The 14867-nt window shown below is 35.3% G+C and overlaps 1 protein-coding gene across 2 annotated transcripts in view; it reads left to right on the forward strand.

Annotated features, from left to right (window-relative positions):
- The window catches only part of PLA2G4A (phospholipase A2 group IVA), a 162769-nt gene that overhangs the window by 117091 nt on the left and 30811 nt on the right, over positions 1-14867 (forward strand). For both annotated transcript variants that reach the window (XM_061160947.1, XM_061160948.1), the window contains 4 exons: positions 266-380; positions 8105-8242; positions 8331-8423; positions 12318-12389. In XM_061160947.1, coding sequence (XP_061016930.1) covers positions 266-380; positions 8105-8242; positions 8331-8423; positions 12318-12389 — 418 coding nt within the window. The remainder of the gene's footprint in view (positions 1-265; positions 381-8104; positions 8243-8330; positions 8424-12317; positions 12390-14867) is intronic.

Genomic DNA, 14867 nt, shown 5'->3' on the forward strand with positions numbered 1-14867 from the left:
TTCTAGGCTCCATTGCTGCCAAATCATTTTCCAGTTCAAATGTCAACATGGTCCCCAGAGTCATGGCTGTTTTTTAGAATGAGGATAATTACTTCCAGTGAGCTTTTATTTTTTTTCAGGATCAGAGATTTCTAGGTAATAATAAGGCTAATTTTTATCACAAAAGTTTTAAGGGTCTTGATTGGAAGCACTATTTTACATAGATTTTTTTTTCTTATCTGTAACAGTTTATATATGTAAAACCTTTTCTTTCTTCTGTGAACAGAGAATGAACACTACCTTGAGTAGTTTGAAGGAAAAAGTCAATACTGGACAGTGTCCTTTGCCTCTTTTCACCTGTCTCCATGTCAAACCCGATGTCTCAGAACTGATGTTTGCAGGTATGGAATTTCCTCTTGCAAAGCATTTCCTGGAAACTTGGAACTGTGGTTCTTAATGATTTGCTTTAGAGGAAGATCATAAGCAATTTTAGTTGCTTATTTTAATATATTTTCTGTAACATAAAAACATCTGAAAATCTAAGAATGTTTTACACTAGATAACTTTCTAGTTGTAGAGATATCCTATGAAACTAGTTACTAATATATCTTCATTCAAATCAGTGGGAAAGGAGATAGAAAAAAGTAATTCATGAATGTAGTCAATAGTCAATCTTAATTATCCATTTGTCAAGGATTTTTAACAAAACAGCTTGCCTGTTTTAGGCAATGCTTATCTTTTTTATTGCTGCTTATCTGTTCATTGAGTTGGGTAACATGTCATATGTTTATCATTTAAAACTCTATTCTAATTTTTATAATTTAGCACCTTAAAAGTACCAGTCTCTATTTGTGACAGATGGTGAATAAAATGCCTCAATCTGTTAAGTCTCAGATATAAACATTTACTTCTTCTGTAGCTCTGCTTCTTGGTGAGTGCTCTCAGAACAATGACTCTCTACTTCTTTCTGGGGACCACTGGTCTTCTTAGTTTGCAATATGGTAGCATCTATGACTGGCTGGTAGGGTTCATTATATTTTTAGGAAAAGCACCTCAGTGACATTAGTCACATCCTGAGCTTAAAAAATTATTGTGGAAAAAAAAATATTGTGAATGGCATGAAATTAATTCCAGATTTATATCTAGAATTCTTTTGCATTTTTTCCAAGTCCTACTTTTTCTTCAACTGATTACCCTCAAGCAAGATTTGGAATAGTTTATAAAAGCAGTACACCTGGAAATCATTCATTCAACAAGTGTTTATCAATTATCTTGCCAAAAATGTTTCTCATGCATATGGTTCAGAAAGCACTTATCATATTTATTATCTTATTCAATATTAACTATAACCTAGGGAGGGAGGGAGATGTATTGAGCATTGCTTCAAAGAAGGAAAAACAAAATTTCAGAAAGATTCAATGATTGCCACATACAAGGTAAGTAAAGAGCTAAGAATTGGTCTTGAAATACTTTGTTCCTTTTATGAAAATATTGATTTCTCTGATTGCTGATGATGTAGAATGTAGTGCTCCAGGCATGAAGTATGAACTCTCCTCCCCTCCACAGGAATCTGTTTGAGAAATTTACGGCAGTTATTAAAGAAGTTAAGGCAAAAGAAGAACAGAATGTTACTATGCACTTTTTCCTTTTTTTGGACCAAATTATGTGATATCTTTTAGCCTGTTTCCTCATCTGTTAAAGTGAAGATGAGAATCTCATAGTTTTTGCTAAATAAATGAGATAAACTCTGTAAAGAACTTAATTGTAAGCCCAAACGAAGTTTCAGTAAATCTTAACAAATTGGAATCTTCTGTGAAAACTGTATGAGAAAAGTTAGAGGTCTGGATTTTAAAGATGAATTGATTTGTATATGAAAGCAAATTTAGTTGTCAGATGGGGATTAAAACATTCAATTTTATCCTAGGATATCCTAGGATTCTAGGATAATCATGGCATACTCAGCAGTAGTAAGGAACCATATTTTGTGAAAGAGATCATTGTTGTTGTCAACTGTTCAGTCACATCCAACTCTTTGCAACCCCATGGACTGCAGTATGCCAGGCTTCCCTGTCCTTCACCATCTCCTGAAACTTGCTCAAACTCATGTCCATTGAGTCAGTGATGCCATCCAACCATCTCATCCTCTTTTGTCCCCTTCTCCTCCTGCCTTCAATCTTTCCCAGTATCAGGGCCTTTTCCAATGAGTTGGCTCTCCATATCAGGTGGCCAAAGTATTGGAGCTTCAGCTTCAGCATCAGTTCTTCCAATGAATATTCGGGGTTGATGTCCATTAGGATTGACTGGTTGGATCTCCTTGCAGTCCAAAGGACTTTTAAGAGTCTTCTCCAGCACCACAGTTCAAATGCATCAGTTCTTCAGCAGTCAGCCTTCTGTATGGTTCAACTCTCACATCCTTACGTGACTACTGGAAAAACCGTAGCTTTGGCTAGATGGACCTTTTTTGGCAAAATAATGCCTCTGCTTTTTAATATGCTGTCTAAGTTGGTCATAGCTTTTCTTCCAAGGAGCAAGCATCTTTTAATTTCATGGCTGCAATCACCATCTGCAGTGATTTTGGAAGCTAAGAAATAAAGTCTGTCACTGTTTCCATTGTTTCCCCATCTATTTGCCATGAAGTGATGGGGCCAAATGCCATGATCTTAGTTTTTTGAATATTGAATGTAAGCCAGTTTTTTAACTCTCTCTTTCCCCTTCATGAAAAGGTTCTTCAGTTCCTCTTTGCTTTCTGCCATTAGGGTGATGTCATCTGCACTTTGAGTTTATTGATATTTCTCCTGGCAGTCTTGATTCCAGCTTGTGCTTCATCCAGTCCATCATTTTGCATGATGTACTCTGCATACAAGTTAAATAAGCAGGGTGACAATATACAGCCTTGATGTACTCCTTTCCCAATTTGGAACCAGTCTGTTGTTCTGTGTCTGGTTCTAACTGTTGCTTCTTGACCTGCATACAAGTTTCTCAGGAGGCAGGTAAGGTGGTCTGGTATGCCCATCTCTTTAAGAATTTTCCATGGTTTTTGTGATCCACACAATCAAAGGCTTTAGTGTAGTCAATGAAGCAGAAGTAGATGTTTTTCTATGATTCTCTTGTTTTTTCTGTGATCCAACGGATGTTGGCAATTTGATCTCTGGTTCCTGTGCCGTTTCTAAATCCAGCTTGTACATCTAGAACTTCTCTCAGTTTACGTTCTATCATAAATGAAAAGAAAAGGTCATGATAAATTGTGGTTGCTTTTGTTTTGTTTGTTTGTTTTCCTTTAGCTGCTGTGTCTTGTGAAGTCTTGGAATGCTTGGAAATTGGTTGGTAAATATACACCTTAAGTGGGTCTCTTAATCTCGCTGATTCTTATTTTCATTATTAAAAAGGATATTAATAAGTCAGTTTTACCTTACAGAGCTATTAAGACAATTGAATGAGGTATGGATAATACTGATGTGAAAAAGAGATATTAAAATATAATAGTTTTATTATTACTGTTATGATTCTTAGGGCATTTTCACAGTTGACTCTTTATTCTGTACTTCCAGTCAGTGGCCATTCTCAAGAGAAAATCTCAGTAAAATAATTAAAGAAGGAATAATATTTTAGCTAGTGAATATTTTTGATTCATCTAGAGTCGGAAAAGGCTATTTATGTTCAGGTGGTAGTCTTTCAACATGAACGTGCCTGATTTGGGCCAGCTGCCTAACAGATATTGTTACCAAGATAAGACAAGCCTCATTAACCTTCATTGTTAAGCTCCTATGATAAGGAGGTTCAAGCGGTTTCTTCCAACAGAGTTGTACAAAACCATGAAGCATTAGTTGTGTGGATCTTATACTCAGATAAGACATTCAAAGGGGCATGTTATGAATGTTCAAAGAGCTTGAGTTGTGGGGGAAAAAAAAAGAGGCATGTCTATACTTTATGCCTTTAAAATTTCCTTGGATTAAAATGGATTGGCTATTCAGGAAAAAAGTTAAAATATTATTTGAATTATATTATACAAAGTCAAAGGTCCCAGTTATCTTAGCTTACAGAAGTTTTATCAACTTTATTTCAATAATACTAGAGAATGTTTTTCTTCCCTCTTAGAAAAGTTTTAAACATTTTCACCTTTTGAAGACTTTAAACAAATAAACGTCAGTTGTTTAAATGGTAACATATTTTTGACTCCTCTACTTCACTATATTTCTGACAGGATTTCAACCTTTAATTTGCATTGTCTGTGAATTGCAATTACTGAGCACAATTTACAACTTCACATCATGTTAAGTCCCTTAACAGACATTACAGAAGAAACACATAGTGCTCTTCCTCAAGAAGATTCCATTCCTATTAGCAAGAAAAATACACGTAGAACACTGTTGTCTGTTAGAGTATATAGACCTGACATAAAGTGTAAGATACTAGAGATTTAGTGTAGTTGTAAGAAAGACTTCATAAAGGTGGTAGAACTCGGGTTCAAGTTGAACTTGGAAAGATCTACCAATTGGGGGTGAAACATCATCTTTGTGTAAAACAGTATAAGAAAATGCTCAGAAGGGAAGCCAAAGGTGTGTTTCAGGGAGCAGTAAAAAGACACTAGATTTGGTTAATGTATGAACTGGTGAAGAACAGGTGGTATATTTGGAAAAACCATTAGTGTCAAGCTATAGAAAGATTTGACTTCCAGATAGAAATGTTTTTATTCAGTCATGGTAAGGGGAAACATTTAATGATTTTTGGTAGGAAGTTATTTACCTTGTGTTTTTGAAAAAAAGTATTTTGATAGTTCATATGGGTAGATTGGCACAGAAAGAAACTGAAAGCAGTGGTATTACTATGTTTTTGTAAATAAGGGCTTAGAACTAGGGAGATACTGATAAGGAAAGAGAGGAGAAGATGGTTGTGAAAAGCTTAAATATTACCAGTGAAATGTGTGATGGATGGATGGATTTGATGTGAGTGGGTATGAGAGTGATTTCAGTTAAGATTTTTTTCTGGGCTGTGATAGCATGGTTTATAGAAACAGGTGAGCTATACCAGGAAGAAAGGTGATGAATTCCTTTCCACACAAGTGTAGTGGAATGTGATGACAGAATACCCAAGGGTAAATGCACAACAGGGAGTTGGAGATGAATAGATGGAGGTTCATGAGAGAAGTTCAAGTTTGAAATGTCCAAATTCATCATCAGAGAAATAGTAGTCAAAATAGCATGATGACTTCTTCAGTAAGGATCAGAGAGCAAATCTGCCTCTTAAAAATGTCTCTCTTTACTGTGTGCACAAAACCACAGCATTAATCAAGAAGAGATTGCTAGAGAAGTAGGAACCAGGAAATCTTTGTTTTAGTACTGTGGATAAGGGTGTGAAACTCACAGATAAGAAATTACTTGTAGTGATATAGAAAGTTTCCTAATGGTCTCTGATTCACTGCTAGTCATATCTCACTAACCCCATGTAAATCATTATAAAACATACCACTTTGTCATGAAGGGTATATGTGCCATTTGGCTTTGATGTGAAATGAATTGCATTGTGTTCTCATCACAATTGTGGTTTATAACTTGTTTCACAAAAGTAGAACATTCTATATTATTGAGTAAATAATAAAAACAAACATATCCATGATTTTTTCCCCAAAACTTTGAGGATAGATGTTTTAAAATTCAGAATATTTTAGATTTTGAAGTTAAAAAAATATACTTACACTATATATTATATATGCTTATACTATATATTATATAATGCCCCATTGGGGTCTTATAATTAAATAATGATTTCTTCAGTGGGATGTATTGATATTCACATTGAGTGGGATATGTAAAGATTAAGCCTCATGTAAAGATTAAAAGACTGGTTTTCTACTAAATGAATTCAGGGCGAATTTTACCACCAGATGAATAGCAAAGGAATTGCAAAATCCAGTGTGAATTTTGGAGTTATTTGGATTTCAGATTGTTAGATAAGGGGTTAGAGACATGCAAAAATTTTACAAAGGGGAAAACTGGGATGAAAAAGGAGGACAGAGGGTTTGGGGTTGGGCAGGGATGCATGGTAGTTGGATTCCATAGAAAATGGTCAACAAAGACTTTGAACTAAAGAGTAAGAAGGAGCAAGCCTTATGATTACAGAAGGAAATAGTGAGCATAAGGGCTGCAAGGTGGGAATGGGCTTGGTCTCTTGGAGGAAATTAAGAAAGTATGTGGCTGAAGTGGAATAAGCTAGACAAAATGTGCTAGGAGATTGTTTAGGACATGGGTCAGTTAGGGAACATGAGCCAGACCATCGTGAACACTTCTCGACCGTGTTTTTATATCAATAAATAAGAAGTCATTGGAAAGTTTTCAACTGGCATTAGTATGCTGTGATTTGTATCTTTAAAAATTCATTCTGGCAACAGGGTATCTAAAAGATAGTAGGGGAATAGAGAAAATGTTTTAAGAGGCTATTATGAAGATCCAGGAGAGCGTATGGCAGCTTATACCAGTATGGTCTTGGTGAACAAATGGATCACTAGCCAGTTTCTAACCACATCTGATGATAGAGCCTACAGAACTTGATTTTTTTTTCTCTTTGAGATATAAAATAAAAAAGACCAAGAATAATCCTAGTGATTTCCCTGGCAGGCCAATAGTTAAGTGATCGTCTTCCAATGCCGGGGGTGTGAGTTCAGTATCTTGTCGGGGAGCTGAGATCACACATGCCTTGTGGCCAAAAAAGCAATATTTAGCAATCTTGTAACAAATTTAATAAAGACTTTAAAAATGTTCCATGTTAAAAAAAACCCTAAACTCTAAAAAAGAGTTATTCTAAAGTGTGGTATGGATAGCATGGATGGTGGTATGAATATATGAAAAGAAGTACCATTTACGAAGAAGGGGAAAAGTGAGAGACTGACAAGGAAGTGGGAGCCAGAGCTAGGAATTCTGTTTGGATAGATTAAGACTCAGATGATTTTTAGACATAGTTATAATCACAGGAATACATGAAATATAAGAGTGGCTACTATTTACTGAGTGATTAAAAGGTACTATGTCCTCTTCTAAGTTCTTTAAGTTTCTTAACTCATTGGTTCTTCCCCCAAATCTTGCAAACTATCTACTGATTTTATTCGCATTTTACAGATTAAGAAACTAAGACACAAAGAACAAGTAATCTACCCAAAGCTGCATAGTTAGTAAACAACACAACAGAATTTGAGCCCAAATTTCTGGCTGCAGAGCCTCTGTTCTGAGAAAATAAGCTGTTGGCTCTATTCCTATGCATTTCTGAATATATACAATATAAAAACTTTGCATTATAATCTTAAGAGTTAGAATAATGGTTAATAAGCAAAATTAAGGAAAGATGAAAAAAAGGCAAATGTTAGACACCACTTTCTTCCATTTTTATAGTCTGCTTCCATTATCAGAAAGAGTTTAATTTCTTTTGTCTCCTTCATGGATTTTAAACATCTGAGTCAGCAGTTTTAAAACTGTCTAATTAAGACGGACTTTATAAAAGATACTTGAGTTTTTAAATGCCAAAGAGTATTCAATTTGTGCAAATAAGGAATCCTTTTGTGTTCTCATCTTATTCATCTATGAACTTCCCCCCCCCAATTTCTATATAATGTCATACACATGGTTGTTCATTGTTGTTCAGTCACTAAGACGTGTCTCTTTGCGGCCCCATGGATTGCAGCATGCCAGATTTCCCCACCCTTCACTATTTCCTGGATTTGCTCAGACTCATGTCCATTGTGTCAATGATGCCATCCAACCATCTCATCCTCTGTCACCCCCTTCTCCTCCCGTGATGACTCAGACGATAAAGAATCTGCCTGCACTGTAGGAGACCCAGGCTCAATCCTTCGGTGGGGAAGATCCCCTGGAGAAGGGAATGGCTACCCACTTCAGTATTCCTGCCTGGAGGATTTCACGGACAGAGGAACCTGGCAGGCTACAGTCCATGGGGTTGCAGAGAGTCAGACACAATTGAGTGACTAACACTTTCACTTTCATATACATGATAGATATTTGTTAATTTTTAAAAATATTTTAAATGAATGAGGATAATTATGCCATTGTTGGAGTAATCTGTGTGTATATCTCTGTAGTATTTTTCTACTAATGGATTGCATTTTTAAAAATCATTTCAGATTGGGTTGAATTTAGTCCGTTTGAGATTGGCATGGCTAAATATGGTACTTTTATGGCGCCTGACTTATTTGGAAGCAAATTTTTTATGGGAACAGTTGTAAAGAAATACGAAGAAAACCCCTTGCATTTCTTAATGGGTAAGTGATCTAAATCTACCGTGAGTTTGTTTGACTGTTTTAAATCTTGGTTCATTCTAAGTCATACTCTGTTTTTGCTCTCCTTTAGGTGTCTGGGGTAGTGCCTTTTCTATATTGTTCAACAGAGTCTTGGGAGTTTCTGGATCACAAAGTAAAGGCTCCACAATGGAAGAAGAACTAGGTATTGTAAAAACATGCTTGCATTGATAATAATTATGCTATATTGATAAACTTCATTAACATATACATATAAAGTTACATCTTCATAAAATTGTAATTATTCTAATTACAGCATAAGTATTTGTTAAAAATATATGCTTTTGCCTCTTAACTATTGTTTTGACATTGAAGTTGTGGAGTTCATAGAAACTACTGATTCCTAAGAATCTTTTTTTTTTTTTTGCCACTTTATTTTTCTAATTGAAGGATATTTGCTTTACAGAATTTTGTGGTTTTTCTGTCATACATCAACAAGAATCAGCCATAGGTACACTCATGTCCCCTCCCTCCCAAACTTCCCTTCCGTTTCCCTCCCCACCCACCCTGCTAGATTGTCACAGAGACCTTGTTTGAGTTCCCTATGTCATATGGCAAATTCCCGTTGGCTATCTGTTTTACACATGGTAATGTAAGTTTCCATGTTACTCTCTCCACACATCTCACCCCCTCTCTCCTCTCCCCGCCAGTGCCCTTAGGTCTGTTTTCTATGTCTGTTTCTCCATTGCTGCCCTGAAAAGAAATTCGTCAGTAACATCTTTTTAGAGTCCATATACTTATATGATCTATGTATATGATATTTATATTTCTCTTTTTGATTTACTTCACTCTGTATAATAGGCTCCAGGTTCGTCTACCTCATTAGAACTGATCAAATGCATTTGTTTTTATTGCTGAGTAGTATTCCAGTGTATATATCTACAGTGGAATCAATTTTACTAGAGCATTTTTATTCCTTTTAGTTATTATATATCAAAACATACTATTTGTATTAGAGAATACAAGTGGTCCCTGACTTACTATGGTTCAACTGGCAATTTTTTGACTTTACGATAGTGTAAAAGTGATATTACTCAGTAGAAACCATACTTCAGATTTTGAGTTTTGATCTTTTTCAGGCTAGCGATAAGCAGTACGATACTCCCTCCCAATAGCAAGCTGCCACTCCAAGTCACATCAGCCACACAATCACAATGGTAAACAACCCAAATACTTAAAACCATTCTGCACCCTATCAAGCATTCTGTTTTTCACTTTCAGTACAGCATTCTATAAATTATGTGAGCTCTTCAACATTTACTGTAAAGTACTGTAGGCTGAATGTAAGTTTCTAAGCATGTTTAAGGTAGGCTAGACTAAGCTGTGGTGTTCAGTAGATTAGATGTATTAAATGCATGCCTGATGCAGCTAACAAAATGTTCAGCTTACAGTAGGCTTATCGAGATGCAACTCCATCGTAAGTCAAGGGAGATCTGTTCTTTTATGAATAAGGGCAGCTTTTGGAAGATTAGATTTATCAACAGTGTGACACTTAAATTCAAGCTTGATAGTTTATTTGCCTCTTAAATACTACCTTATTAGAATTCTGTTAGCTTCTTATAGCTAACTCATACCAAAAACATGAAAAAAATATTTCAAATCACAGCTAATAAATTACCACTAATAATTTTCTTCAAATCTAACTCATGAGCCCATAATAAATTAAAAGTAATTTTTATACAACTTGAAAAAGTAGACAAACTCAATTGAGGATCAGTAGTTTTCATTTGTTATAATATTAATGCCATAGAAACATGTTATCTTTAATGAATAAATTTGATTTACACAAAACATACATTCAGGATCTCTCGGGTGCAATGCCATCTGTATCATAGTCAGCACTGAATTTTTGTTATGACTATTTTGACTGGAAGTAGTAAGGATCAGGGGAATGCTGAATTTGAATTTGGGGCCAGCCCAGCAGGGTCTGGGGAGAAGGATCCTGGAGATTATCAACAAAGTACCTCCTTACCTCCTCTTCTGTGCCTCTGAAGTATCCCACATCTATTTCAGAGTTAACAGAACAACATAAATGACTTTTTCAACAATCTCTTTGAAAAATACTTGCATGTTAACAACTTACTGTAGGATTTTTTTCTAACAAGCTGTCCTTAGTTATTGCAGACAATGACAGTTGATTTAAATAAGTTCTATATGCAAACAAAAATACAATTATAACTTTAATTGATGTACGCCAACTTGACTTTCAAGAAGTGTGAAGTCACTCTTCCTGCAAGAGTTGATTTTCAATAGGTGATATATATATTAAGTGCAGCAACTTTCTATAGTCCTTAATATTTTGGGTGTAATTCTTAATAAATAATGTGAAAGTGATCTTATGATTTCCCTAGAGTGAAAGACTAGAATAAAAATAAAAGCAACCAAAGAGGTACTTTGTCCTTTAACTTGCTTCTATCTTCTGAGCATCATCCAGGGAACAAGCAGCCAAGGTTGGTGGAACTTTGGAGCGTTGTCTAACCTTAACCACAGAGCCACATGCTCCTGAGGGTAACTGCAAGGCGAAGTGTTTAGTGCTGAAATGCTCTGACTTGACTTATTTTAATTAACATTGTATCCCAGATGAATATCCTGTTCTCACCTAATTTTGTAGGTATAATAAACTCTTTTCTAAGTTATGTGAAGATTTCAGGCAAGAAAAAAAGAAAAGGAAAGAAAAAGAACAGAATTACTGCCTCTTGTGAGGCTTGCTTCTCTGTGCTCTTCTCTCTTGAATAATCCAGATAAACCCACAGTTTGTTGCTTTTTCCTCCTAAGACAGGAAGAGAATAGGACTGGAACAACACATCTGAGGGTAGGTGAGACAATAGCTCAAGGCTGAGGAAAAGGAGAATGTTTATACTCAGTATTCTTGAGAATATTCTTTGTTGTTAGATGTCCCCTTTGAGACCAGAGGTTGGCAGCTTGTTTACTTTCACTGTGGGTCAGAATTAAGGGGAATATTGTGTCCTGAGAACCCCCAGCCGGCAGGATGCATGTCACCTCAGATTAGGGAAGGGTTTCCAGGAATGAGACCAGAGAGGTGAGTGACTGAGGGGAATCTCAGGACTCCTGGTGACCCTTTCATCCATTGGCCAGCTAAAGTCTGCCTCTTAGAGGGATGTTCAGAGGTGGTTTTAGTTTCATTTTCCTCTCTTTCAAAGAAAGATTTTAAGGTCAATTGGAGTGTAATATGGGCAAGCCAAATGTTATACCCATATTTTTCTGAGTTTAAAAGCTCAAATGGTTCTATCACTGAAAATTATAAATTTGAAGTCAGTCAAAAAAATAAAAATTCTATTGACTAATAGAAGGGGAAAAAAAGTCACTCTACAGAAAAGGATTTCATGTAAATGTCACCCCAAAGTTTAATTTTTCTATAAATGATGATTATAAAATTGTCTGTGTATTCCATAATTTGTGTACTTTTTTACTTGAAAAAAAGAGAGCTAGGTATAATGCTAAATTTTACTCTTATCTTTCAGGCTTTATGGTTTCTATTTTAGTTTTTATAACTGTTCTCTTAATACATTCTGAGGAAGCACAAATCGAAACTAAAACACACATTTCAATAGATGATATTCATTATTATAAAAAAAAAAGCCCCCTCATATTAGTAACCATTCATCTTAGTAAAACTGTTGCAGCCCATTGTAGACTTTGGCTTTACCCTATATTGAATTTCATAAACGACATTTCAACATATTTAATTAAAGAAAAATGTATCTTTTGGGTAATAAGAATTCTATAATCAAGCTGTTCTTCCTGTAAGAATTAATGTAAACAAAAATTCTCCCCTTTAAATCACATATGAATAAATTCTAAACTAATTTTTCATGCTCTGGGAAACTTTGTTTTCCAATGAGAAATTTGAAAAATACTAGTAAATCTAATACATTTGAATTTACTAAATTGCTCTAGATTTACACTGATAAATCTAGTTGAGCTCACTGTGGTTTTGCTGAGAGTACTTCCTTATAGTAAATTTCACTGTGAGTCTTGACACCTGAGATTCTTTCATTGTTTCGTTTTCTTTTCGCAGAAAATATTACAGCAAAGCATATTGTGAGTAATGATAGCTCAGACAGTGATGACGAATCACAAGAACCCAAAGGTAAGAGACCTGGAAACTTCTCTGGCAGAACTGCATTAGGAAAGACTGAATGTTTTGTCTGATTTTCTCGCTCAAGATACTAATGGTAGTCTCTGCTTAAGGCTCTAAGTGATAGAATTGTAGCTTTCAATTCAGAGAGCGAATCAATGCCATATATGCAATAAAATATGCAACATATAAGTATGCCTTATTTAATTTATTTTATATACCCCAAACATTTTATCAGTTGAACAGAGAACAAACTGCAATGGTATAACAGAAATACCAAATTCTGTGTTAAATCTGATTAGAGCACTAGGTTTCTAAGCATAGAAATGGTGATGTGGGAACATTTTTATGTAGCTTTAAAAACTAAAATTTCATCCTTTAAAATGTTATTATTAAGTAACATTTGAAAAATTAAGTTCTCACTCCATTCCTGAGCTTTATCCCATTGCCAAAATTCTCTCTCTGAAAAGGGATCAGTGATGGAGTAGATTTATTGAGAACGTTTTGTTTCATGTATCGCTTTGTTGTGTAAATGAGTTCTTTTACACCTTGACAAGGCCGTTTTCACCTTGTGTGGAACATGATAGTCCGTGTGGAGTCAGGGAAGAGCTGTGGAAAAGATCTGGCATATTTGTTGCAATTATTATGTGGTAAGATGGAATGATTTTATATTTGGGCAGAGCCATTTGGGCAAATGTTCCCAACAGCTCAAAAACCAAAAAAAAAAAAAAAAAAAAACAAGGAGAAGATTTTACAACTAGATGAACATGTCCTGTTATAGTTTGAATAAAATCATCTAGATTTTAAAAGAGATTAAATACTTTTTTGTCCAAAAGTTAATGAACTCCATCAGCTAAGGTAAGGCTATTAGAAGAGGCTGTTTTATCTTTGCTGGATCAACACTGAAATTAAAGTTCTCTTTTCATAGCCAGGCTGTTATTTTTCAGTTTTGTTCAGGTCTTTTTTCTTCTATTTTGAATTTCCTTTTGACGAAGAGGGATAGAAAAAAATGATGGACAGCATATGCCTACCACTCATAGAATTAATTTTGTATTGATGTTGGGACCATCAAGTGGATTAATAATGGTTTATTGATTAAGTAAATTGCCAAAATCATCAGTTCATTTGATAACCTCTGCCAGTACTGGCAGATTATCTTAAAGCTGGGAAGCTCAAGGACCCTCTGAATATGGGTGCTTTGGTTTCAATACCAGCCAACATTGGAGAATGATATTTAGGGTGTTTTTGAGGATTTCTTATTAGCTCTTAATATTCTTTTTTCTTTTTAAATAACATATATTTATTAGAGTAGTTTGAGACTCACAGCAAAATTGAGCAAGTAGTACAGTTAATTCCCATATATTCCCTGTATCCACACACATTGCCTCCACCACTTTCAACATCCTGTACTAGAGAGGTACATTTATTACAGTCAATGAACCTATACTGACCCGTCATTATCACCCAAAGTCTAAGCTTTCGAGTTCACTCTTGATATTGTGCGTTCTACAGGTTTTCACAAACGTATAATGACACATATCTAACATTATTGTGTCATAAGAGTAGTTTCACTACCCTTAAAATTCTCTGTGCTCTAAATATCCCTCTGCTTCCCACCCCCCACCCCCCTGGCAACTCCGTCTTTTTACTGTCTCCATCATTTTGCCTTTCTGGAATGTCGTCTAGTTGGAATAATACAATGGATAAACTTTTCAGATTGGCTTCCTTTGCTTAGTAATATGCATTTAAGTTTCCTCCATGTCTTTTCATGGCTTCATTTCTCTTTAGCATTGAATAGTATTTCATTATCTGGGTATTATTACACAGTTTATCCATTCGCCTACTGAAGAACATCTTGGTGGCTTTCAAATTTGGGCAATTATGACTGGCATTGTTATAAATATCTATGTTCAGATTTTTATGTGCATATAAGTTTTCAACTCCTTTGGGTAAAAATGAAGGAGAGTGATTGCAGTATCATTTGCTACGAGTATAATTAAGTTTTGTAAGAAACTTCCAAAGAGGTTGTACCACTTTGCTTTTCCACCATCCGTGTTTGAGTGTCCTGTTGTTTCACATTCTAACCAGCATTTGGTGTTGTCTGTTTTGGATTTTGACATTTCTAATAGGTGTGTAGTGTCATCTCGGTTTTATTTGCATCTCCCTGATGACATGTGATGAAACATCTTTTCATAAATGTACTTGTCATCTATATTTTTTTTTAAGATTTTTTTTTATGTGGACCATTTTTAAAATCTTTATTGAATTTGTTACAATATTGCTTTTTCTCCTGCTTGGTCTTTTGGCCTGGAGGTATGTGGTATCTTACTTACCCGACCAGGGATTGAACCTGCACGCCTGCACTGGAGAGTGAAGTCCTGACCATTGGACTGCAAGGGAAGTCCCCGAGAGGTCTTTTTTGGCAAGGTGTATGTTAAGGTCTTTTGCCCATTTTTAAATCAGGATGTTTGTTTTCTTATTGTTGAGTTT

The sequence above is a fragment of the Dama dama genome, chromosome 14, assembly GCF_033118175.1.
Source record: "Dama dama isolate Ldn47 chromosome 14, ASM3311817v1, whole genome shotgun sequence".
In the NCBI taxonomy this organism is placed as follows: domain Eukaryota; kingdom Metazoa; phylum Chordata; class Mammalia; order Artiodactyla; family Cervidae; genus Dama; species Dama dama.